The following is a 26,321-nucleotide window of genomic DNA, read 5'->3' as shown; positions in this document are numbered from 1 at the left end:
GTGAGGGGCACAAGTAGTGGAGCCCCCCACACTTGCCCCTAGGGAAATAAACGGCCGTTCTCCGTCTGAAGCGATGCTTCTTTATGTGGCGCGACTGGGAATGAACCGCCCAGGCTGGGCCGGACCGACGCGCTCCCCCCACCCCGCCCCCTCCACCACTAGGAGCGGGGAGACGACGCGTCGACGGAGACCTCGGGGAGGGGGGGGCGCCGAAGGGCCAGTGAGAGCCCCCCAACCCCCACCGTGCCTTGCCACCTCCCCAGGTCTGATGGTGAAGGAGCCAGGAATCTTCTCCCTGGTGGCCCCAGGGGAGAACGTGAAATTCCCTCGCTCTCCGCTGAGATTGGCAGCTAAGGCCGGATCCCCTGGGACGCTTTGGAGGAAGCTGCACAGGTATGAGCAAGTGACCTGGGGGCACGGTAAGGTGCGGGCGTGTTTGGGTGTGGATTCCTTTCCCTCCCACCCCCTCCTGGGGCTCTGGGCTGAGGAGGGCATCTTCAAGTCACTCTTCTGACAGGGCTTCCCCTCCTCAAGGCCTGGCCCTGGAGTCCTGAGCTCAAGTCCCATCACCAGGCTCTCTCTTTGGCTAAGCTCTGCCACACTCGCTGTATGACCTTATGTTTTCCCTTTCATCCATGATTTTGTCCTCACCTCCGAAAATACCTCACTGGCCTCTTGCCTCATTCCCAGTGTTTCCCAAGGGTCCTGTGTGAGTTGGCAGTGGGATCCAGTGTCACTCACGTCCACCCCTGAGAGGGTGGGGAGACACACAGCCAGGGTTTTAATCTAGTCCAGCCATTGGGGCTTTGAACAAGTTATGGAACCTCTGTGGAACTTAGTTGCTTTATCTGAAATTGGCATTAATTTGATCTACAACGCAGGATAACTGTAAGGCAAGGGCACTCAAACTTTGGGGTTCGTTGGAATCACCTAGGAGACGTGTATAAAACGCATTGTATATATGCCTTGTGTAAGTGCGTCACCTCAGAGATTCTGCTGGGTGGAGCTGGGAGGGAACTGGGAATATGCATTTTATGAGCAGCTCAGCTGAGTCTAATAATGCAGGGTCCTCAAAATACACTTCGAGCAACACTGCAGTCATGACTAGAAATCACATGTCAAATGCTTGGCAGAGTGCCTGGTGCTTAGGAAATGCTTCATGAGTGTTTGTTGAGTGAATAAATGAACAGCTGGAAGAATTGATGGATAACCTCATTTCCTTGGTTCTTGTCTGTCTGGGGCTGGGACTGGAGTCTGGGTGGGCTGCCAGCCAGTCATCTGGCCTTTGCCTTCCCCCCATTCTTCCCAGGCCCCACCATCGGATCCCAGGAGCTGCCCCGGCCGGCCGATATGGAGGGGGTGGCTGGGAATGCCCCCTCTGAACGCTTTGAGGCTAATATGCTTGCCCAGAGCTGCTGTCAAAACTGCTTCCACCCTGAGGAGGCCCACAGAGCAAGACACCAGGTGGGCAGGCTTTCCTGAGTGGTCGGGGGGTGGGGGGGTTGTGATGGGGTGGTGGGGGGTGGGGTCTTTGATGGAGAGGGAAGCTGGCTGGGCCACCAACTTGCAGCTGAGCTCAGACATGGACCTTCCTGCTGGGCTGAGCCTCAATTTTCCCATCTGTACAGTGGGTGGTGGGACCATGTTAAAGTTTCCCAAAGGCTAGTCATTCTCTTCCTTTTATGACTTTTTTTTTTTTGCCAATCCTCCTATAATCTATTACTTACATTATTGTTCTTGAAATCAATACCATTTTTCCCCTTATACTAAAGGAGAACTTCACGTTGCCACCACAAATAGAAAACTAGGATGTCCTTTATATAGAAGGGAAAAAGGAAAGAAAGAAAAAGAAAAACACCCCAGAAATATCATCAAATTCTAAGAATGTGTTGTCAGCTAAAGGCTCTGATCAAATCCTGCTGTCTCTCCGTTAAAATGGGAGACTGATGGGTGTTGGGGATTAAATGTACCCCCCACCCTCTGGAGACTTCCTCCTTGAAGGTATTGAAGAAGGAAGGGGAGGTATTTTCTCACTTTGTGATTGTGTGGTTTTTGGCTAAGCCCTGGGGTAAATGCCAGGCGGGCCAGCGTTCCAGTCCTAGGTTTGCCGTTTACCTGCTGTGTGACCTTGGGTCATTGCCCTCTCTGGTTTCCCTCTCCTAATGGGTAAAGTGGGGCAACAGTGCTTCTCCCTAAAGGCGTCTGGCCCTGCTTAGCCCGAGTCACATGTGGCTAAATCAGGATACATTCGTTTCCTCTCCTGCTTCCCCACCAGAAAAATGAACCTGAAAGACTCTTTTCTACCTGTCTTGATACCTCCAATCACAGCTCCTCTGTCCTCAGTCTCAAGTTCAGGGAACAGAGGCCTGAAAACCCTGTGAGTCCGCCTCCCATGCAAATGACCTTCTCCCAGTGGGTGGAGAGACGGCAAGTGTGGAGCAGGAGGAGAAACTGGGGTTCGGACAGGTCTGAGTTCTGGTTTCAGTCCTACCACTTCCCAGCTGAGACTTTGGGCCAGCTCACATGTTCACATATATTGAAGAGGAGCTTCAAATGTGCCAGGCATCAGGCTGGATGTTGGGGAAACAGGGATAAATAGCACAGACACAGTTCCTGGTTCATGGGGCTTGTCGTCTAGCAAGAGACATGGAGACTCAGAACGTAATGATGCAAATAATTATTTAATCATGGTTGTGATAAATGTTGTAAAGGAACAGCAAGTGGCTTGAGGGTAAATGATAGGGCACTGGAGGATGTTTCTCCACGGAGATGATATTTTAGCTGCTTGATAGAGGCTTTGAGGCCGTGGCCAGTGAAGTTGGGGCAAGAGGAGAGGAAGGGAACGTATGTGCAAAGGCCCTGAGGCAGAAAGGAGGTGGTACAGAACAAGGATGGAGAGTGGAGTGAAGGCTGTGTCTCACCGGCCCTGTGGGACTTATGGATATACTGAGGACTGGGACTTCTGAGAGGCACGGGATGCCACTGAAGATTTAAAACAGGGGAGTGACATGATCGATCAGATTCGCAATTTTTTTTTTAATCTTTTTTTTTGAGTGTTGTGCCTGTGGCATTTGGAAGTTCCCAGGCTAGGGGTCAAATTGGAGCTACAGCTGCCAGCCTACCCCACAGCCACAGCAAGGCCAGATCCGAGCCGCGTCATGCAACCGACAGCACAGCGACACCGGATCCTTAACCCGCTGAGCGAGGCCAGGGATCAAGCCTGCCTCCTCATGGATACTAGTCGGGTTCGTTTCCACGTTGCCAAAGCGGGAACTCCCAGATTTGCAATTTCCAAGAGAATGAGACAGCAGCGAGTGAGAGTGAACCAGGTGGCCAGTGAGGAAAAAGTGCAGTTACTCGTATCAGAGACGACGGAGACTTTGAGATGGAGACAGAGGGACACAGTTCAGAACTAACTGAATAGAAGGATCTGAAGGTTGTGGTAGCCGAGAAACGTGGAGAGGGTAGGACATGGCTGACTGCGGAGTCAGGTTCCTGGGATAGGAGGTCTGTTGGGAGTGTCTGGGGTGGTGAGTGAGAGGTGCCTGGGGAATACACTGGAGATGAGGGGCGTTTACTTAGTATAAGGCGCTCAGGAGCCAGAGCTCCGTGGGAGATAGAGGCTTTCAAGTCATCCTCATCTGACGCTGACCAAGGTCTTGCTCATGGATGAGCAGTTTCAAACATGTGGAGTCACAAAGTCTGTGTGTTAAAAAAGCATCTCCTGGGGAGTTCCCGTTGTGGCTCAAAGGAAACATATCTAAGTATCCATGAAGATGCAGGTTCGATCCCTGGCCTCGCTCAGTGGGTAAAGGATCTGGTGTGGCAGTGAGCTGTGGTGGAGGTCACAGACGTGGCTCAGATCCTGTGTTGCTGGCTGTGGTGTAGACTCAGATCCTGTGTTGCTGGCTGTGGTGTAGGCTCAGATCCTGTGTTGCTGGCTGTGGTGTAGGCTGGCAGCTGCAGCTCCCATTTGCCCCTTGCCTGGGAACCTCCATATGCTGAGGGTTCAGGCCCCCCCCAAAAAAAAGCCATCTCCCACGGTTCCTTTATGGCTTAGAAGGTGAATGATCCCGGATTGTCACTGCAGCAGCTAGGCTTGCTGCTCTGGCACAGGTTTGATCCCTGGCCGGGGAACTTCCTCATACCTCGGGCGCAACCAAAAAAAAACAACCCAACCCCCCCCACCCCATCCCCCAGCCTGGATGGAGCAGCTCATTCCCCAGCTAGATCCCTGAGGGGATGCAAATGTATCACCAGGGTATCACCTACATTAGAATATGCAGAAATTGGAGTTCCCATTGTGGCGCAGCAGAAACAAATCCAACTAGGAACCATGAGGTTGCGGGTTTGATCCTTGACCTCTCTCAGTGGGTTAAGGATCTGGTGTTGCTATGAGCTGTGGTGTAGGTTGCGGACGTGGCTCGGATCCTGAGTTACTGTGACTGTGGTGTAGGCGGGTGGCTGCAGTTCTGATTCCACCCCTAGCCTGGGAACCTCCACATGCTGTGGATACAGCCCTAAAATGCAAAAAGAGAAAGAAAAAGAATATGCAGAAATGGCCCCAGATCCCAGAGCGACGCTCTCCCAGGGAAAGCTCGCTCCAGCTCCCCTAGGATCCTGGGCTCCCCAATGCATCTCTGCTCAGCTCTCAGCCGAATCTCCCAGCCTGGGAGGTGGGGGGAGGGCTTATCTCTGGACATCACACAGCCTAGACCAGGCCGTGCCAGGTTCTGGAGGGAGGGGGGAGGGGCTAGGTGGGAGGGTCTTGCTGTGCGCCAGGCCCCTCGCATTCCTTTCAATCTATCTAGTCAAGTGTATTTAAGTCTATTGATTTAACACTAATAAACATCTATCAGATGTTCTTACATTATTTACTATATTTAGAATGTATAGACCAGGCACTGTTCTAAGCCCATTACAAATATTAACTCATTTATTTCTCATAACACCCCCTAGGAAGTGGGTCCATTAATCATTCGCCTTTGTGGATGAGAAAACCAGGCTCAGAGAGAAAAGCCACCAGGCTGAGGTCACCCAGCTGGGAAGTGGAGGCGCCAGGATTGGCCCTGAGGTCTGTCTGGGGCCAGAGCCTGTGCTGACCCGCCAGACAGGAAATCAGAGCTGGGCCTACTCCTGCGGGTAGTGGGTAGTGATGGGGGCTGGAAGTGACAGCAGGACAAAGGTGCCGTGACAGGCTGGGGGTCCTGCTGGGCCCAGCTGGGAGGGGACCCCCTGAGGATGCCCAGTGCCCAGGGAGCTCGTGCCTCCTTATTCACCTGGTGAGGTCCCCAGGGCAGCCAAGGCGCCAGGCCGGGCTGCAGATCTGACACCTCCCAATACCCTGTGCTGATCAGAATCTGGCTCCAGGGCAGGGGGCGAAACTGAACCCAGACAGGCCTTCTTTGGCTTGGGTGGCACGGCAGATACCCCAGACCCACTCCTTGGCACTGCCCAGATCCCATAGTGGCGATCTGCTCAGAACCCTGGGACTCTGTGCCCACCCTGGGGCTGTGGCCAGGCTGTGGCCTCCGCCCTGGTTCTGGGCTCCAGGGTCCCTGGGGAGCTCACGCCCAGGGCCCCGCCTGGCCCGCTCTCAGGTGAGCCTGGAGGATCAGGTTCCTGCGGTTTCATGTCCTGCATTGTTCTTGGCTGGGCCCCGGCTTATGAAACAGTAATGAGGGGCCCCTGCTCCCGCAGCCGGCCCCTCTAAAGTTTCTGCTGCCTCGGCCGCCGCCGCCACGGCCCAGAGTCAGGGCCTGGGAGGGCGGCAGCGTGGGGGCCTGAGCCGGAGCCCCCCGGGGACGAGGGTGCTGACAGACGCCAGCCGCCGCCACGGCCGGAGCCCGCCGCCCAGGTAACCCGAGAGGAGGCAGGATGCAGGGTGCTGTGGCCGTTGTCCCCCACCCCTAGGTGTGGGGGGGGACCTGCCACCCCAGGAGGTGGGGAGGGATTGGGGGGGCCCTCCTGGAGGTGAGCAGCCGTTCCCCCCGGGTGAGCCCAGCATCAGCCTTTGCAGGAGTGGCCCTGCTCAGGGCAGGAAGGAGAGCGCAGCCGGCAGGTGGCTCAGGGCCCCCGCCCCCACCCCTGGGGCCTTGACCTTCTAGCCCTGGAGCCCCCGGCCCTCCTTTGGGAAGGCAAATCTCCGGTCCTTCAAGGCTGCTTTCCCTTCTCCCTCCTCCTCTCAGACTGCTTCTTCCTCCTCCAGCCTTTCCTTCATTCTCCGGGTGGCTTCTGCGTCCCCCTCCCCCTCCCTCCCTGTCCTTGCGTCCTGGTGACAGATGACCGTTTTGGGGTCTGTTTGTGCACCTCCTGTCCTCTAGCAGCATTCACATATACGTGGCAACATACACGTGTACACACGTCGAGTGGGTGCACTGATGGTGTGTTTAGAAACATGTATACATAAACATACATGCACTTATGCAAACAGACGCATCAGTGTATCCTTGGGACATGCGCACACGCGTGCACATGGGCACACTTGCACACACGCAAGCCTTTCAACGCACGCATACCTGTACACGTGTGCGCTTGCACATACCTGTACCCTGGCCAGCCCCCAGCTTGGGTTCCCAGGGGCACTTCCAGTCTGATGGACAGCTCTGGCTGAGAAGTGGAGATCCCAGCACGAGCTGCCTGGAGACTTCCACGGCGCCTGTGGGGGAGGGGTTGCGCAGGGGGAGGGGAGCCCCCACGTGGGCGATGAGCTGCCTCCTCTCAACTCTGTCTCAGGAACCTGGGAGCCCTCCAAGCACTGAGGCGCCCTACTGCGACCTGCCCCGCTGCCACCTGCCTGCCCCTGAGGATCCACTCCGTGCCTCAACCCACGGCTGCCTGTCCGAGAGGTGGGTAGAACCCTGGGGTCTTTGGAGGGGCTCCGGGGGGGGGTAGGAAGCCCTCAGCCATCCCACCCCATGCCCCTTCCTGATGGCAGCTTCCGTCTGATGGCTGCTGGCGTGTGTGGGTCACATGGTCAGTCTACTCAGCCTGGGCACAGGCAGCAGGGGGCATGTTCCTTGGGCCTCGGCTCAGGGGACAGAGCAACCGTGCACCCACCCTGCGGTGGGCATGGCCCACAGCCTGCTCACATTTCCTGGTTCCCTTTGCACAACTTTAAAAGATTGAACAGGTTCGGCACCCGGGGCACTTGTGTTGAGTCACACGAATCCTGACCCCGGGCACTTTTTATCGCCCACCTGCCTGACCATGCCCTGATCCAGGCTCTGGGGTTACCTGTACCCTGGGGCCTGAGTTGCACTGAAGTTGGCACGGCATGGCTGAGGGTCTCGAAACCTGGGTTGCAGCTTCAGCTCCCTTCTTGATGGGCTGTGGGACCTTGGGCAAGTAATTCCCTCTTTTTTTCTATCTCAGTTTCCCTGTTTAAAAACGAAGAGGGAGGAGTTCCCATTGTGGTTCAGTGGTTAATGAACCCAGCTAGCATCCACGAGGACGCGGATTCGATCTCTGGCCTCGCTTAGTGGGTTAAGGATAAGGTATTGCCGTGAGCTTGTGGTGTAGGTGGCAGGTGCACCTCACAGATGTTGCTGTGGCTGTGGTGTAGGCTGTTGGCTACAGCTGTGATGAGACCCCTAGCCTGGGAACCTCCATGTGCCGCAGTGCAGCCCTAAAAAGACAAACAAAAATGAAGAGGGATTGAATCAAATCAGCATTGCTTTGGGAACATGTGTTTCTTATAGGTAGGAATTACTTTAAAAAAACAAAACAAAACAAAACCAGCTCTACCGTCAAATATGTTTCAGAAAGTCTGAGATAAACGAGTTTGAATATCTTTTCCTGCAGGACTTGTCAGAGGCTTTAGTTTGCTAGTATGCATTGTGCTTCGGGGCAAGGGAGCTAGGAGAAGTATGTAATATGTCTTAGACTTATTTGGCCACAGACCTCTTTAAAGGTCATCACCCATTTCTATCTTGCAGCCAGTCTGTGGGTCAGTCTTTGAGGATGCCGGCAACTGTAATTAACTGGCTTTTTTTGTTTTTGTTTTTGTCTTTTTGCCTTTCCTAGGGCGGTTCCCGTGGCATATGGAGGTTCCCAGTCTAGGGGTCCAATCAGAGCTGTAGCCACCGGCCTATGCCAGAGCCACAGCAACGTGGGATCCGAGCCGCGTCTGCGACCTACACCAACGCCAGATCCTTAACCCACTGAGCAAGGCCAGGGATTGAACCCCAACCTCATGGTTCCTAGTTGGATTTGTTGACCACTGCGCCATGACAGGAACTCAAGTGGCTTTTTTAAAGCAGGGCTTTCACTACAACCCCCTCCCTTGGCATCCAGACGGGTGGTCCTGTCACTGCCCCTGGAGCCCTGCTACCTCTCAAGGTCCCCCATTAGTCCAGCATGATTCTGTCTTCTTAGTCTTACTCAGCTTGGGGTCTTCTCTCCCGCTCCAGTGACCTGGTCGGGGCTGGGGCTATAGCCCTGGTTCCCAATCTATGCATCTCTGCCTTTTCCTAGCTCTGTGACTTTGGCCAGTCCTTTAACCTCTCTGAGCCTCAGTTTCTCCATCTATAAAATGGGAATCATGACACTCACATCCAAGGGAGTCTGTTGGAGTTAAACAAGGCAGCCCATGTAAAGAGCCCAACCCCACGGAGAGCCCTTGGTGTGGGCTCCCTCCCCCAGGCTAACGTTAAGGGTGTGTGTGTGTTTGTGTGTGTGTGTGTGTGTGTGTACCTGGGTGGTGGTGGTGTGTTATTCCTCAATTCCCATTACTCAGAGGGGAAAAAGTCATGGGTCTGTCTCCTCTCCCAGGGGCCCATCAGCAGGGCTCCCTGCTGAGGGCCTCACAGCTGCCCCCAGGAGCCGGGAACCCGAGGCAGTACCCTACCTGGAGGGCCTGGCCGCCTCCCCGTGTAGCAGCTTCAACGAGAACCTTGACTCTGGTGCCAGCTCCAGCCCTGACGGTGACGCCCCTGATGATACCAGCAACTCGTCCTCCGTGGTGAGATGGGCACGGGAGGCCACGGAAAGAGTAGGTCTCTGCCCCAGGCCAGCCCTGGGGTCCCACCCAAACATCCAGACATGGCTGAGCAGAGGTCTCCTGGAGACCAAGCCAGCCCCTCAGGCTGCCCCAGGCCACACACCTGGGAGGGGCAGGGGCCTCTGCAGGGGCTGGCCCAGGGGGCTGAGTGTCTGGCTATGAAAAGAGGGAAGAAGGCTTTTCAGTTGACAGGGAGCTCCTGGCGATTAACCAGTGGGCTCGGGCTGCCGGAAACTCTCCATTCACAGAGGGTGTGGTATCCGGAGCAAGAAGGGACTGTCCCTAGGCCTGGTCACACATCACCGAATGCCATGACCAGCCCTGGCATACATCTCCAAGAGACAGAGCAGGCCAGGGAGCCTGGCAAGGGCTTGGCCATTTAGCCAGAAGAAGACCCTTGGGAACTTCCAGGGCCACTCACCCCTCAAAGGTCTGACCCAGGACAGAAGAGGCAGGCCATCCGAGAGACCCTAAGGGGGAGTGGTAAGACTCAGAATAAAACAATCCAGCCCTCGAGTTCCCATTGCGGCACAGCAGTAATGAACCCTACTAGTGTCCATGAGGACGTGGGTTTGATCCCTGGGTTAAAGGACCCGGCATTGCCGTGAGCTGTAGTGTAGGTCGCAGATGTGGCTTGGATCCTGTGTTGCTATGGCTGTGGTGTAGGCTGAAAACTGCAGCTCCGATTCGACCCCTGGCCTGGGAACTTCCATATGCTGCAGGTTCAGCCCTAAAAATAAAAAATAAAATAAAATAAAAACCCAGCCCTGCAGGCATTGTCCCCAGAAGGCTCACCACCCCACTCTGAGGTAGAGACTTTTATGGCCCCATCTTGGGACAAGAAATCTGAGACTCAGAGAAGGGAAGTGGCTTTCTTGAGCCCACACATTTGGGAAGTGATGGGGCTGGACTCTGACTCCACCTACCTCTCTTCGGACCTTGGGGGTGTCTCTGGGGTGGGATAGGGGGACATTATGCCAAGGCCCTCCTACCACATGGAGTCCGACTGCTCTGGGCTCAGGTCCCCTCCCGAATAAACCATTTCCCAGCTGTGACTTCGGGCAAGTTCTTAGCTCCAATGGATGTGCCTCCCTCACAGGGCTGACTGATGATTCGCTGAGTTAACACCTGCAAAGAGCGCAGCACAGGAGTTCCCGCTGTGGTGCAGTAAGATTGACGGTGTTTCTGTAGTGGAAGGGAGGCGGGTTTGATACCCGGCCTGGTGATTAAGGATCTGGCGTTGCTGAAGCTGTGGTGTAGGTCACAACAACGGCTCAGATTCAAATCCCTGGCCTGGGGACTCCATATGCCTCAAGGAGGCCGAAAAAAAAAAAAAAAAAGCCCAGCACAGCCCTAGGTATACACAGGTCTAGATATACAGTAGGTGCTCTTTCAATGACAGTTCCTTTCCCTTCCTCCTGCACATCTCTTGCTGGGGGTGCAGGCCCCGTGCTCTCTCTCCTTCCTCTCTGAACACGCTTTCTCCTCCCTTCCCCTGGCAGGACTGGGACACTGTTGAGAGGCAGGAGGAGGCCCCCAGTGGGGACAAGTTCGCTGTGATGATCCCACGGAAGCCCCAGGAGGGGCCAAGAGCAGATGGTGCTCGAAGGGCTCCTCCTCTCGTCACCCGGTCCCCTGTGGGAGGAGACACTGCAGGCCAGAGAAAGGAGGGTGAGTACCTTTTGCCAGGCCAGGTTGGTCCCTGTGACCACGGGTGTGGTGATGGCCGGGAGTCTGGAAACCAGAGAGCCATTTCTCTGGCCACATGGGCTAGAGAAAGCTACTTCGGTGGCTTGAGTCTTAATAACAGTAACGGTTCCCATATAATTATGGAACAGTCTGCTCTAAATGCATCATCTCGCAGCTGGTGGGTTAGGATCTTTAGGTTGCAAGTGACAGAAACTGGCTGAGTAATAGTCTAAGAGAATGACTTCAGGCATGGCTGTATCCAGGTGTTCAGATGGCCTCAGTAATCAGGTCTTCACTCTGCTTTCTTCTTTGTTGGCTTCTTTCTCAACCAGATCTTCCCCTGAGAGTGGCAGGATGGGCAGCAGCAGTGCCAGGCTATAGCCTACTAAATTTTCAACTCCCATAGTAAGAGGGCACAGTCTTTCCTGCAGATGTCGCTGATGTCGTGGGAAGGGTTCTCCAACCTAGTGATCAGGGGGATAAGATCAGCCCCTTGTACAAACCTCATGGTCTGAGAGTCAGGGGGAGAAGAGATGGCTCAAGGCAAATCAGGGAGATGTTTCCCAGAAAAGGAAAAGGCTTCCGGTCAGGCCAAGGCCATAGATGTCCCTGACACTGGTCAGCATCTCGCTGGTATGTGAACCCAAGAGGCTGGGTCCCCAAATTTGGGTCCCCCATCCCTACTGCCCTGTGTTGCCTCCTGGTCTGTCTTTCCCATCATCAAGATTTGGTGGTGTGGAGCCAGGGCATCCGTGTCCGAATCCCAGGGGGCTTCCCACGGCTCCTGTAGCATTCACTCAACAAACACACGAGCACTAACCCGTGTAAGACCTGATGCTAGACACACTAGGTGTTCAGGACGAGTCAGACATGGTCCCTGCCCCGGAAAACTCATCATCTAGTAAAGCAAACAGACAGGAGCTGACGATCAGCAGCTCCAAACAGAGGAAACGCAGAAACAACTGTCCTGTCGGGGCTTCGAGAAGGGCTGGGGGTGGGGGCAGAGGAGAAAGAGCTTCGCTGCAGCTGGGGGAGGACTCACAGGGAAACAGCTTCTGGAAGTGGCACTGTAGCTGAGGAAACAGCTGGGGAAAGTCTCGGAGGTGTGAAAAGGGAGCATTCTGCTTCAGACACTGCAGCAGAGACGGGGCTGTACAGTTAGGGCTGACCATTTGGGGCCTCAAGAGTCTAGCCAAGGAGTTTGGACCTTCTTCTGTAAGTAGTAGGGAGCCATGGAATATTTTGGAGAAGAGGAGTGATGTAATTGGTCCTGTGTCTTAAGAGTGTCACTAGGGGGAGTTCCCGTTGTGGCTCAGTGGGTTAAGAACCGGACTCATCTCCATAGGGATGCGGGTTCGATCCCTGGCCTTGCCCAGTGTGTGAAGGGTCTGGCATGACCACAAGCTGCATTGCGGGTTGCAGAAGCGGCTCCGATCTGGTGTGGCTGTGGCCGTGGCATAGGCTGGCAGCTGCAGCTCCAATTCAGTCCCTGGCCTAGGAACTTCCATATGCCGCAGGTGTGGCCCTAAAAAGAAGAAAAAAAAAAAAAGATTTTCACTAGGGCAAGGGTGTGAAGGATGAATTAAAGCAGGGTGAGGCTGAGGGGTGAGAAACCACTTCAAGGGATTACTGCAGCCACTCTAGTGATGACTGGTTCAGGCACGAATCACCAGCTGATGCTAAATTCCTGAGTGAAAATTGTCAGGGAACAGGATAGTCACACGGTCTCCAAGTATCACCCCTCGGATTACACGTCGATTACAGAGGGAAAAGGCAGCCTCGGGATGGGACGATCTGGCAGACGCCACCTTAATCAAGTGGCCGCTCAGCATCCCAGCCTGGGGCAGACTGGCCAGGTGCCTCCGTGTCATGCTCCGGGGAGGACACAGCCTCCTTTCCGGGTCTTGCTGCTAAAAATCCATTGCCTGCATCTAATCCCAATGGAACATCAGACAAACCCAAACCGGGGGACATGCTGCAAAATAACTGACAGGACTCTTCACAAAAGACCAAAAAAGGGCTGGGGAGCTGTTTTTTGAATAAAAGAGGCCACAGAGACAGGGACCAGGCTTGGATCCAGGCTAAGAAAAGGCATAGCTGTGAATGACAATATTGAGACACTGGGGGACATTTGAATACGGATTGTGCACAGATAACAGTCTTGTATCCGTGCCCTATTTTCTGCGTGCGATAATGGAAGGAGACTGTCTTGGCTCTTAGGAGATACGTAGGGAGGTGTTAGCAGTGAAGTGTCAGGATGTGTTTCTTCAACAAGGTAGATGGAGGCAGCAGTGAAGTGTCAGGATGTGTTTCTTCAACAAGGTAGATGGAGGCGGAGATAGACAGATGGTAGGTAGGTAGGTAGACAAAGCAAATGAGGCATGGAGTTCCCGTCGTGGCTCAGCAGTAGCGAATCTGACTAGGAACCATGAGGACCTGGGTTCGATCCCTGGCCTCACTCAGTGGGATAAGGATCCGGCGCTGCCGCGAGCTGTAGTGTAGGTCACAGACGCGGCTCAGATCTGGCATTGCTGTGGCTGTGGTGGCATCTGCAGATCCGATTCGACCCCTAGCCTGGGAAATTCCATGTGCCACTGGAGCAGCCCTAAAAAGGCAAAAAAAAAAGGGGGGGGGGAATGAGCCAAAAGGTTAACAGCTGGGGACCCTGGGCGAAGGATGGCTGCACAGGTGACCCAGGCGCAGTTCCTGCTCTCCTTCTGTAGCTGGTTGCAGTCGTCCAGGTGAGAGATGGAGAGGCCTGAATGAGGACTGTGGTTGTGGGACGAGGTAGGCAGAGGAATGGAGAGATTTGGGAGGCGGACCTGATGGGACTAGGGGCAGCGGGGGGGATCACGTAGTGCTGGCCTCGCTGGATCTGAGAGGCCCCGGAAGGCGCTGAGGCTGCAGCGCTCAGCCGAGGGTCAGCACCTTCCTCACTGGCTGCTCCTCACTCTCCTCCGACAACCTTCCAATGCCAGACACCCCAGGGCCCCTCTGTTCTCTCCCTGCGCTCTCAGCCACCTTGGCTTTCAAGACTGTCTGGAAAAAAATCGCTCTTTCCTGAGTCTCCGTCCCTGGACTTAATTTCTCCCCTGAACTTTAGTTCAACTGTACCACACTCTCTCCACGGGGTGGAGCACCCCAAACTCAACACAGCATTCTGTTTTTTTAAGGGCTGCATCCTTGGCATATCAAGGTTCCCAGGCTAGGGGTCCAATCCGAGCCACAGCCATGGCAAACCAGATCCAAGCCGCATGTGTGACCTACACCACAGCTCATGGCAATGCTGGATCCTTAACCCACTGAGCAAGGCCAGGGATCGAACCTGCAACCTCAGGATTCCTAGTCGGATTCGTTTCTGCTGTGCCACAATGGGAACTCCCAACATAGCAATCTTTATTTGACTCATTCATTAAGTACGTATTTATTTTTATAGAAGTATGGTTGGTTTGCTGTCTTAGATCCGCTTCAGGTATATGATATAGTGAAGCCCATTCTCCCCCAGCAGCTAAGCCATCTTTTTTTTTTTTCTGGCCGTGCCTGGGGCCTATGTAAGTTCCCGGTCCAGGGATCAAACCCACGCCACAGCAGCCACTTGGGCCACTGGAGTGACAGTGCTGGATCCATAACCCCCTGTGCTGCAAAGGGACTCCAAGCCATCTTTTTTTTTTTTTTTTTGGCCACACCTGCGGCATATGGAAGTTCCTGGGCCAGGGATCCAATCCAAGCTGCCGCTGCAACCTACACCACAGGGGCGGCAATGCCAGATTCTTAACCGGGTGCACCACAGTGGGAACTCCAAAACCATCTTTAAAAGCCTTAATCAGGGGTCTCTGCTCTGGCGCAATGGAATCAGGGTTTCTGTAGCTCCAGGACGCAGGTTTGATCCCTGGCCTGGCACAGTGGGTTAAAGGATCTGGCGTTGGCACAGCTGCAGTATAGGTCATACGTGCAGGTCGAATCTGATCCCTGGCCTGGGAACTCCATATGCTTCGGGTGGGGGGGGGCAAAATCTGATCTTGTCAGCATCCCACCCCCACTGCCGTGTCCTGTCAGCATCTGGGGAGAGGGTGTGTGGGAAGAAGTGACACCATAAGGAGACCAAATGCCTCCCCAGTGTAAATGGCCCGAGAGGTGGTGGGATTTTATACTAAATACCTGCCACCTGCTTTCTTGTTCTTAAACACGGGCAGTGGGATGGGGGACCCTCACTAAGTGACCTGCTGGATCAAAGGCAGTCACCACTGTCTACCTGGTGGCAGGTTCCCAAATTGCAGCAGGGGGCCGAGGACTGGGGGGGGATAAGCCAAGTCCAAGATGCTGGAAATTCCTTGCATCCCTCTCGGGGTACCTGCCAGTTTGCAAAGCTCTCTCCATGGGGCAGAGCCCGGCTGGCTGAGGGACAAACGCAGATGCCCTGGCACGTCTGCAGAGCCTGCTTCATGGGCGCAGTCAGGGGGCCGCAGGAGTGAAGTCAGATCCTGGTGGGTCAGGTTCAAAGGGATGCTTGTGACGGGTGGAAAGGGTAGAAACGGGTCTGGGGTTGCTGACCCAGCTGGGAGGCACTGGGCCTGGCAGCAAAGGCCTTCTCGTCCAGCAGCCGTGCTCAAAGGGCGGGAAGACTCCAGGATGAGGCAGAACTCAGAGCTGGAAGGTGGTGGCACCATATTTTTGAACATTTATGGTGTGCTAGGCAGTTTTCTAAGCCCAGTGGACACAGGGGAAAACAAGATGGTGAGGCCTCTACACACAGGGAGCCGGGCGGCCTGGCAGAGCCTTGCTAACCATGGGAAATGCCTGGATTTTATTCCAAGTGCAGTTGGGAGTCTCAGAAGTAGTTTTTTGTTTTTGAGTGTGTTTTTGTTTTTGTTGGTTTCTTTTTACAGCCAAAACTGTGGCACATGATAGTTCCTAGGTGAGGGGTCGAATCAGAGCTGTAGCGCCAGCCTACACCGCAGCCACAGCAACGCCAGGTCCAAGCCGAGTCTGCGACCTACATCACCGCTCACTGACAAAGCCAGATCCTTAACCCACTGAGCGAGGTCCGGGATTGAACCTGAATCCGCATGGGTACTAGTCGGGTTCATTACCACTGAGCCACGACGGGAACTGCTAGAGACTTTATCTGGATTCACTGTTTTTCCACAAGTATCCCTTTCCTGTTTCAGGATCCAATTCAGGACTTATCAGTGCATTTAGTCACCAGTCTATTCGGTTTTCTCCCAACTGGGTGGCTAGGTCTCCGTCTCTCCTTGTCAGCAGGGGTGGTCTAGCCAGGTTTACTTTTGGAAAGGCTCTCCCTGGCTAGGACAATGACCTTGGGCCCCGAGTGCACAATTTGGGGTGATCACAAGCGTCAAGGTGAGAAAGGAGGGTAGCTGAGGCGGGGGAAGGGAGGAGGCGGATGAGAAGCAGGCAGAGCATCGTGGGACGTCAGTCCCTCAGGCAACAAAAATGCCACTCTGAAGTGCGGCTTGGTGTGTGGTTCCAGCTCCTCGCTGGATGCTGGGAGCTCAAGACTCCAGGGACCCCCGCTCAGAGAGTTTAGAGGAGGCAGAGGTGTCACAGTGCGAGAAGAGGGAATCTTAAGCATGGCCTTTATTTTATTTTATTTTATTTTATTTTATTTTATTTTTGCGGCCACACCCACAGCATGGGGAGTTTCCCAGCAAGGGAATGACCTAAGCCACAGCAGTGACAACACCGGATCCTTACCCGCTAGGCCACCAGGGTTCGAGCACAGTTTTTAATGAAGGCAGTTGTGGCTCCTTCAAGATGAGGCCACAATACCCTTTACCTCCTTCCTAAAGCACAAGCCCAGGGACATGCGAACAAGCTGGTGGCCACCACAAGCTTGGTGACCAAGGGACAGAGGCAGGTGGAAGGTGACACCAAGATCATGGAGGCCCCTTCCTGGAGATGGGAGTTGTGAGGGGGTCACTCTTTAGGGGGGTTACATCAATCCTTGGATCAGGGCTTCTTAAACTTTTGCAGGCATGCAGATCACCTCGGAATCTTATTAAAATGTGGATTCTGATGCGGTGCATCTGTAGTGGGATCTGAGATTCCGTATTTCTTTTTCTTTTCTTTCTTCTTCTTTTGTTTTGTTTTGTTTTGTTTTTTAGGGCCGTACCCGCAGCACATGGAATTTCCCAGGCTAGGGGTTGAATCGGAGCTACTGCCGGCCTATCCCACAGCCATCCGAGTCTCATTTACAACCTACACCACAGCTCACGGCAATGCCAGATTCTTAACCCACTGAGGGAAGCCAGGGATCGAACCCCCATCTTCATGGATCCCAGTCGGGATTGTTAACCACTGAGCCATGAAGGGAACCCCCTGAGATTCTGTATCTCTAACAAAACCCCAGATGAGGCTGATGCTGCTGGTTCACAAAAAGAACTTGTTAGAGCTGTCACACTGGAAAGTCTCAATAGAGGAAATGGGGGATTTTCCGAGTCCAATCTCAGGAAGCAGAACAGAAATGGAAGAGTTCCCACTGTGGCTCACTGGGTTAAGAACTCGATGTAGTGTCTTCGAGGATGCAGGTTTGATCTCTGATTAAGGATCTATCATTACCATGTCACAGATGCAGCTTGGATCCCATGTGGTGGTGGATGTGGCTGTGGCATAGGCTTCATTGCAGCTGCCATTTGATCCCTAGTCCGGGAGCTTCCATATGCCTTAAAAAGAAAAAAGAGGGGAGTTCCAGTCATGGTGCAGCGGAAATGAATCAGACTAGGAACCATGAGGTTGCGGGTTCCATCCTTGGCCTTGCTCAGTGGGTTAAGGATCTGGCATTGCCATGCGCTGTGGTGTAGGTCGCAGATGTGGCTCAGATCCCGCATTGCCGTGGCTGTGGTGTAGGCCGGCGGCTACAGCTCCGATGAGACCCCTAGCCTGGGAACCTCCATTTGCCTTAGGTGCGGCCCTAAAAAGACAAAAAGACAAAAAGAAAAGAAAAAACAAACAAAACAAAACGAACAGAACAGAAATGTCAATTGTTAGATAGCTGCTGTTAGAGCCACCTCTCCTGTTCTGGGGTCACACAGGCTATTGTCAAGCTGCTCTCCAGGAGTTTGTTCTTTTCTGACTTGTTCGTGGACCCCCAGGCTATGTGACCCTTGGCTCTGGAGCCCAAGCTCATTTACTGAGTCAGCTTGGGCTTCGATTTCAAATTCCTGACCTCAGCTTCAGAGTGGCATCTAAGCTCCCTGCAGTCTGCTTGGCTCAGAGGGCTGGAGCTGTGTGGTAAGGGCAGCAGGTCCTCTAGGAAGACAGTGTGGGCTCTGCCCCACTCATCTGCCCCAGGGGACCCAGAAGGTAGGATGTGGGAGCTGCCTGGACCTCTGCCCTTGAACCTGCCTCTTCTCTCTCTAGGCACCGGCGGTGGCGGGGGCCGAAGCGCTGGCCAGCACTGGGCGAAGCTCCGGGGAGAGAGTGGGTACTTCTCCTTGGAGCGGCACCGGCCAGCGGGGACCCAGGCCTCTCCCTCGGCACAGAGCGGACCTCGAAGTGCCACTCCCCAGGCTTCCCCTCTCCATCACTCTGCCCAAAGGGATGTGGCCCAGACCGCTTCCACACAGCTCCATATCCCCCGAGCCTCCTCGCCCCCGGGAATCGCCCCACGGGATAACCTCAGAGCCTCGTCCACACAGCAGAACACCCTCAGAGCGTCCTCTCCCTCGAGAATCACCCCAAGGGACAGCTCCAGGACCTCGTCCACCCCGCAGGACACCCCGAGAGCATCCTCTCCCTCGAGAATCACCCCAAGGGATGCCCCCAGGACCTCGTCCACCCCACAGGACACCCCCAGGACCTCACCCGCGCTGCGAAACACCCCCAGAGTGTCCTCTCCCTCAAGAGTCGCCCAAAGGGACACCCCCAGGACCTCGTCTACGCAGCAGATCACCCCCAGATCATCCTCTCCTTCAAGAGTCACCCAACGGGACACCTCCAGGACCATGTCCACGCAGCAGATCACCCCCAGAGCATCCTCTCCTTCAAGAGTCACCCAAAGGGACACCGCCAGGACCTCATCGACCCCACAGGACACCCCCAGATCATCCTCCCCCTCAAGAATCACCCAACGGGACACCTCCAGGACCACGTCCACGCAACGAAATCATCCTCAAGTTTCTTCTCCCCCCAGAGCCACCCAACACGACAATTCCAGAACCTCCTCTACCCCCCAGGACAACCCTCGAACCCCTCTTCCTACGTGTGCTCCCCAGCGGGGCCGCCCCAGAACTTCTTGCATTCAGCAGGACACCCTCAGAACCTCTTGTACCCAACGGGACAACCCCAAATCCTCTTCCTCGCGGCGGGAAAATCCTGGAAGCTCCTCCTCTCAGGGCTGCACCCAACAGGACCACCCCGGGCCTTCCTCTCCCCATCGCTCTGCTCAGCGGAACAATCCCAGGAGCTCCTCTCCTCATCGAACCAACAAAGACATTCCCTGGGCCTCTTTTCGCCTCCGGCCAACCCAGAGTGATGGCCCCCGAACCTCGTCGCCATCCCGCTCCAAGCAAAGCGAGGTTCCCTGGGCATCCATTGCCCTCCGGCCAACCCAAGGTGACAGATCTCAGACCTCGTCTCCCATCAGACCAGCTCAGCGAGACCCGCCCCAGCCCTCCTCCAGCCCTATCCGGGCCAGTTCCTGCTCCCCAAACCCAGGCCACCACAGTGCCTCCTGGACCTCCTCGCCTCTGCACCCTGCCCCCCGTGCTGCGCCCTCTTCTGAGCCCTCCCAGCCACCATGTGCTGTGTGCATCGGGCACCGCGATGCCCCTCGAGCCTCCTCGCCACCTCGTTATTTGCAGCATGACCCCTTTCCCTTCTTCCCGGAACCCCATGCCTCTGAGACTGAATTGCCCCATCATGATCCGCCCTATATGCCCCCAGCCGTGTGCATTGGACACCGAGACGCCCCCCGGGCCTCCTCCCCGCCTCGCCACACCCAGTTTGACCCCTTCCCCTTCCTCCCAGGCACATCAGAGGCTGAGAACCAGTCCCCCCAGCATGACCCTCCTCAGTTCCCCCCACCTGTGTGTATCGGGTACCGCGATGCACCCCGGGCCTCCTCCCCACCGCGCCAAACCCCGGAGCCCTCCCTTTTGTTCCAGGATCTCCCCAGGGCCAGCACCGAGAGCCTCGTCCCCTCCACAGACTCTCTGCACGAGCCCCCCCACATCCCGCCCCCTGTGTGCATCGGGCACCGCGATGCGCCCTCCTTCTCGTCTCCCCCGCGCCAGGCCCCCGAGCCCTCCCTCTTCTTCCAGGATCCCCCTGGGGCCAGTATGGAGAGCCTGGCCCCCTCCACCGACTCTCTGCATGGCTCCCCGGTGCTGCCCCCTCAGGTGTGCATCGGCCACCGGGATGCCCCTCGAGCCTCTTCCCCACCCCGCCACCCACCCAGTGACCTAAGGCTCCTGGCGCCCTCCCCTCCGCCAGGCAGCTCGGGGGGCTCCCGGGGCTCAGCACCCCCGGGAGAGACCAGGCACAACCTGGAGAGGGAGGAGTACACCGTGCTGGCCGACCTGCCCCCGCCCAGGAGGCTGGTGCAGAGGGAGCCAGGGCCCCAGGGCAGCAACGGGGGCCGCACCCGCAGCCCTGGCCGCGCAGAGGTGGACCGCCTCTTCGGGCAAGAGCGCAGGTGAGCCCAGGGTGGGGTCAGCCAGGTGGGCTGGGGAGGAGGCTCAGCAGCAGGACAGGTAGAAGGTTCAGAGGCTTAGGTTCCAGGCCAGGAAAGGGTTTACCCACTTACTGGCTGTGTGACCTTGGGCAAGTCACTTTACCTCTCTGCTTCCACGTGGGAGGAGTTGTTTCGGACAATTAAGTGATATTGTCCCTAACTTCGTGATTAAGAGCAAGTGTCAGGCTGGCTGGGTTAATCCTGTGTCAAAGCCGTTCCCCAACCTATTCGACCTGGTAAAGTGATTTAACCTCTCTGAGCCTCAGTTTCCTCATCAGTAAAATTAGAACGTTAGCACATTCATTTAAACGATGCTAAACTCTCAAAACCTTTGTTTGATGGAGAATCCCAAGTTTGTTTTTCCCACCTTCTGTGGGGGAGAAGAGAGTGTCCATGATTTTTTTCTGCCTTAACAGAGAAAACTCACTTGCCTCACATATTTCAGAAAACAGAAGTGTTGATTTAAAACATATGGCCCTGGGAGTTCCCGTCGTGGCGCAGTGGTTAACGAATCCGACTAGGAACCATGAGGTTGTGGGTTCGGTCCCTACCCTTGCTCAGTGGGTTAACGGTCCGGCGTTGCCGTGAGCTGTGGTGTAGGTTGCAGACGCGGCTCGGATCCCACGTTGCTGTGGCTCTGGCGTAGGCCGGTGGCTACAGCTCTGATTGGACCCCTAGCCTGGTGAACCTCCATATGCCGCGGGAGCGGCCCAAGAAATAGCAACAATAACAACAACAACAAAAAAGACAAAAAAAAAAAAAAAAAGAAAAAGAAAATGTAGATCCGAAAGTCTCAAAACTTTCAGCGTAGAATTCAATAAATTATAGTATATTTACTGAGACCAAGTTGTACAACCATGTCCACAACCTGTTTTTTTTCCGCTTTTTTTTTTTTTTTTTTTTTTTTTTTTTTTTTTTTTTTTGGCTGACCCTGCGGCACGTGGAACTCCTGGGGCAGGGATCAGACCCAGGTTGCAGCTGAGACTTATACTACAGTGCGGCAAGGCCAGATCCTTGACCCACTGTGCCATTCCCGTTGTGCCAATCCCGTTGTGCCACAGCACAACTCCTCCCCAGCCTACTTTTAGAACATTTCCATCACCTTAAAGGGGGGTAATATTTTGCACCCACGATTCCTCTTTTTATTGTCGCTGAGGCAACATTTTCTCTTCAGTTTGAATCTGCATAAGAAATCTTATCCCTTATTCTTCACATTTCCTTTTCCAGGAAGTTTGATCCCTTTACTACCCAGGTGACAACCTTTGGGGGCTCCAGCATTAGCGTAATTCTTTCTTTGGGCTCTTAAAAAAAAAAAAGCCAGGAACAGTTTAGCTTTTTTTTTTGGTCTTTTTGCCTCTTTTAGGGCCGCATCCGTGGCATATGGAAGTTCGCAGGCTAGGGGTTGAATTGGAGCTACAGTCGCTGGCCTACACCACAGCCACAGCCACAGCCACGCAGGATCCAAGCCGTGTCTGCAACCTACACCACAGCTCATGGCAACGCCGGATCCTTAACCCACTGAGCAAGGCCAGGGATCGAACCTGCAACCTCATGGTTCCTAGTCGGATTTGTGAACCATTGAGCCACAAGGGGAACTCCCAGTTTAGCTTTTTAGAGGAGTTTTAGGTTCACAACAAAATTGGGTGGAAAGTACAAAATTTCCTATTTGCTCTATACACCGTTTCCTACCCAGGCGCAGCTACTCCCGCTATCATCTGCCACCAAAGTGATACACTTCTTACAATCCATAAACATACACTGATGCATCATCATCAGCTGAAGTCCAGCGTTGACGTTAGGCTTCATCCTTGGCGGTGCATGTAGTAGGACGTGTATCTACCTTCAGTGTCTCACACGGAGTAGTCTCCTTGCCCTAAACACCCCCTTTGTCTTCGGCTCTTTGTCTTTGGTACTATTTTCGGTCTGAGGTCAATTTGCATACTTTTGACTTTATCCGATAACTTAGCAGGGTCTTTCAACCAAAATGAAATTTTCTTTCTTGGTCTTTTTCTTACCGTGATAACTTTTAGAGAGATAAAGGGTTTATAACAGACGTCTGGCAAATGTTTATACTTTTATTAATCATGTATTTTTACACAGATACATCCATTTATTTTGCTCTCTTCCAAGTGGATAATTTACCCTTTTGAAAGAGCTTTCTTGAAGTAGAAGTGATAGATAACAACTGCCTAGTTAACGTGTATTTTGGCGAAGTAGATTATTTACCTAACGGCCAAGGTTTTTTATAACTCTACTGAATAATTAAAATTTTCCCTAATGTACAGCACTTTTTCCAAGTAGAAAACCATTCCTCCTCTGAAGAGGAAATTTTAAAACCTGTTTAAGAAGCTCCTGTTGTGGCTCAGCAGTAACAAACCTGAACGAGTAACCATGAGGATGCAGGTTTGATCCCTGGCCCCACTCAGTGGATCAAGGATCTGGTGTGGTCATGAGCTGTGGTATAGGTCACAGATGCAGCTCAGATCCTGTGTTGCTGTGGCTGTGGCATAGGCTGCTGGCTGCAGCTCCAACTTGACTCCTAGCCTGGGAAATTCCATATGCCCTTAAAAAAATAAACAAATAAACCTATTTAACTATCTGTAAAGGACAAACTGAAATTTATGAGTGGGGGGCTATAGAGCTGTACTTTTGTTGGCTTCCATTTATCGATTCAACGTATATTTATTGAGCATCTACTCTGTCCAAGCATCTTTCTAATGGAGCCTGGGAGCTTTTTTCTTAAAGGGCTGTCACATTAAAGCTAGCTTGATATCGTCATTCTTCCCACCCCCACCCCCATATATATATATAATTCTCTCTAATCTGAGAATCGTATAAGCGTTTTCTAGTCTCTTGAACTCAAAACAGAACCTTCATGGAATTTGCTAGACTTGACAGCTGTTGTCCATTCTCTGGAGGTGGAAGAACCCATCTAAGCTTTCAAAGGACTCCTTTGTCACCCTGGGTGCAGCCACACCGGCTCTCAGACACAGGTGGCCCCGGGAGACACTGTTGCTTCTGCCTCAGAAAGGCTGGGTCTGTCTGAGCCTCAGAATCTTCTTGAATTTCTCCCACATGGGGGGAAAGTCTCAGAAGGAATGCTCCCTTAACAAGCTGGAGTTTTTATGGGAAATGCATTCACTTACCACCCCGTATGGATGTTTTCTGTGTTTTCTGCCGTCACCCTCCCCAGCTCGTCATTTTTGTTGTTGCTTCCCAGGGGCTCCTGCACCCCCGTTCTGAGGGAAAATCACTCTAATGCGAGAGACCTCACAGAGAAAGGGACCTCTCTCACTTCAAACTGGATTAAAAACTGAACCTGATCAGGCAGCCCTCAAACTTAGACACACTCCAAAGTAGGGAACTTTGGTTCCCTGTGAGCCAAAGGCTAAGAAGTGCTAAAAAAAAAAAAAAAAAAAATCAAATTAGTTGATGGAACTAATTTTTTTTTAAAGTCTTTTTAGGGCCACATCTGTGGCACACGGAAGTTCCCAGGCTAGGGGTTGAGGAGGAGCTATAGCCACGTCCTACGCCACAGCCACAGCAGCATGCAGGATACAAGCTGTGTCTTCGACCTACACCGCAGCTTGTGGCAACGCTGCATCCTTAACCCACTGAGCGAGGCCAGGGATCGAACCTGCGTCCTCATGGATACTAGTTGGGTTCCTAACCACTGAGTCATGACAGGAACTCCAATGGATCTAATGACACTGGCAAAAGCCATAAAACAAGAACAAAGTTCTCTTGTGGCACAGCGGGTAAGGATCCAGTGCTGTCACTGCAGCAGCTCGAGGTGCTGCTGTGGTGCGGGTTCAGTCCCTGGCCTTGGAAATTCCCCATGCCTCGGGCACGGCCAAAAAAAAAAAAGAGAGAGAGAGAGAGGGAGAGACGGAGTTCCTGTTGTGGCGCAGCAGAAATGAATCCGACTAGGAACGATGAGGCTGGGTGTTGGATCCCTGGCCTCGATCAGTGGATTAAGGATCTGGCGTTGCTGTGAGCTGTGGTGTAGGTCACAGATGTGGCTCAGATCCCACAACGCACTGCTGTGGTGTAAGCTGGCAGCTGTAGCTCCAATTCGATCCCTAGCCGTAGCCTTGGAACGTCCATATGCCATAAGTGCAGCCCTGAAAAGCAAAAAAAGGAGAGAGAGAGCAAACCTCCAGCCGGTAGTTGTTTTACTCTCCAAAGCCTCTGTAGAGTTTCAACCTGGTCCCCAAGCGGGAGGCCGACTGCAGAGCGTGGTTCCGCTCAGACCTGGATAGAAGTTCCCTTCCCATTTTATTTTTATTTATTTTTCTGGCCATGCCCACAGCACGCGAACATGCGTTGGCCTGAAGCCCAGGTGTCTTATAAATGACATTTGCGTGGACAGTTTTATGAGGGCCTTTCTGGAGTTGTGGGGGAAGAGAGGGCGTTTCTTCTTTCTGATCTTGCTGAGAGCTCTTTCGCCAACAGCTAAGAGGGCGGCCATCCTGTTAGCGCTGAGGGCAGGCCCGGGAAGTCCAGAACTTACCATAGGGACAGGAAGAGGGCAGAGAATGGAATACGGAGACATCCTGCGTCTCCTGTCCACCCCTCGTGGGTTGCAGGAGATGAAATGAGATAGTACAAGTGCCTGGGACACAGCAGATGCTCAATAAATCTTAATTCCTACAAGGACCAGTCTAGCCTTTGTCTGGGGGTGAGCTGTGGGCTGCTGGTGGGGTGGCAGTCAGAAAGGAAGAGCTGATTGAGACTGGAGGCAGTCAGGGCCAAGGCTGGGCCACCCACCTTTGCTCAGCCCTTTTCTTTCTCTCTCTCTCTCTCTCTTTGGTCTTTTTAGGCTGAACTCGTGGCATATGGAAGTTCCCTGGGCTAGGAGTCTAATCGGAGCTACAGCTGCTGGCTTACCCCACAGCCACAGCTGCGTCTGCAACCTACATCACAGCTCACAGCAACCCTGGATCCTTAACCCACTGAGCAAGGCCAGGGATGGAACCCATGTCCTCGTGGAAACTAGTTGGGTTCTTAACCCATTGAGCCACAACGGGAATTCCACTCATCCTTTTTCTCATTCCACCTTCACAGCAGCCCTGGGAAGCAGGCAGACTAGGGCAGGGTTGACTGTCCCATTTTACAGAAGGGGAAACTGAGGCCCTGAAAACATCCTCTCTCATTTAGGGCCCTTTGGTGAGCTTTCGGTGGGTCCCTGCATCTGCTACATCTCCTCCATTGGGGGTGGGACTAGAGGGCCTGGGGTGCTGGGAGTGGGACAGTCCCAAGGGCCCTTTGCTCATAGGAGGTCCGAGGCACCAGGGGCCTTCCAGGCCCGGGACGAGGGGCGGTCGCAGCGGCCCAGCCAAGATCAGAGCCAACTTCTCCGAAGACAATCCAGCCCTGCCCTCAGCAGGGAGGTGAGCGCTGCCAGCCAGTCTGGGGCCCCTGCACCCCCATGGCTTCTCCCCTACCCCAGGTGCCGGGCAGGGCCTGGGAAGGAAAGTTCCCTATTCAGAGTCGCCATCACGGGGGTCCAGCTCCTTCCTCTCCCAAAGAGCCAGCAGCTCCTGGAAAAACTGAGATGGACCCGAATCCGTCTGTCTTGAAGATGGCCAGTCCATGCTGCCCCCTTCCCTCATGAGCTGTCTGTCATCTTGGGAAGTTTGCATGGAAAACCCCCCATGCACCAGTCCAGCCTCTTGGGGCGGGGGAGGGGGGGATTTGTATTTTTAAAGAAACTCTTAGAAGGCCCGACCCTGTGGAGGGTGGTGGAAATTTCGGCACCTGATAGCCCGGGTTGGAATCAATATCTTGGGGGGAGGGGGAAGCCGGAAAATGAGCAGCTCTCTGCAGCTCTTTCTGGAACTGAGGAAGGCAGGTGAGAGGGAGGGGCTGACACCCCCTGGGAGGGAATCCAGAGACTTTAAGTACGTGACTTTTGATCTGGCCTGCTGTGAGGAC

The 26,321-nt window shown here is 54.0% G+C and overlaps 1 protein-coding gene across 1 annotated transcript in view; it reads left to right on the top strand.

The window, feature by feature from the left end:
* TRIOBP (TRIO and F-actin binding protein) overlaps window positions 247–26,321 on the top strand; it is a 66,589-nt gene continuing 40,514 nt past the window's right edge. Inside the window, exons 1-7 of the mRNA XM_021091502.1 lie at window positions 247–393; window positions 1,310–1,464; window positions 6,736–6,848; window positions 8,773–8,962; window positions 10,504–10,672; window positions 18,071–20,345; window positions 25,663–25,777. Coding sequence (XP_020947161.1) covers window positions 1,351–1,464; window positions 6,736–6,848; window positions 8,773–8,962; window positions 10,504–10,672; window positions 18,071–20,345; window positions 25,663–25,777 — 2,976 coding nt within the window. The 5' untranslated portion in view covers window positions 247–393; window positions 1,310–1,350. The remainder of the gene's footprint in view (window positions 394–1,309; window positions 1,465–6,735; window positions 6,849–8,772; window positions 8,963–10,503; window positions 10,673–18,070; window positions 20,346–25,662; window positions 25,778–26,321) is intronic.

The sequence above is a fragment of the Sus scrofa genome, chromosome 5 (assembly GCF_000003025.6).
Source record: "Sus scrofa isolate TJ Tabasco breed Duroc chromosome 5, Sscrofa11.1, whole genome shotgun sequence".
NCBI lineage: Eukaryota > Metazoa > Chordata > Mammalia > Artiodactyla > Suidae > Sus > Sus scrofa.
The sequence above is the reverse complement of the archived record's forward strand: the minus strand, read 5'-3'. Positions and strand labels throughout refer to the sequence as shown.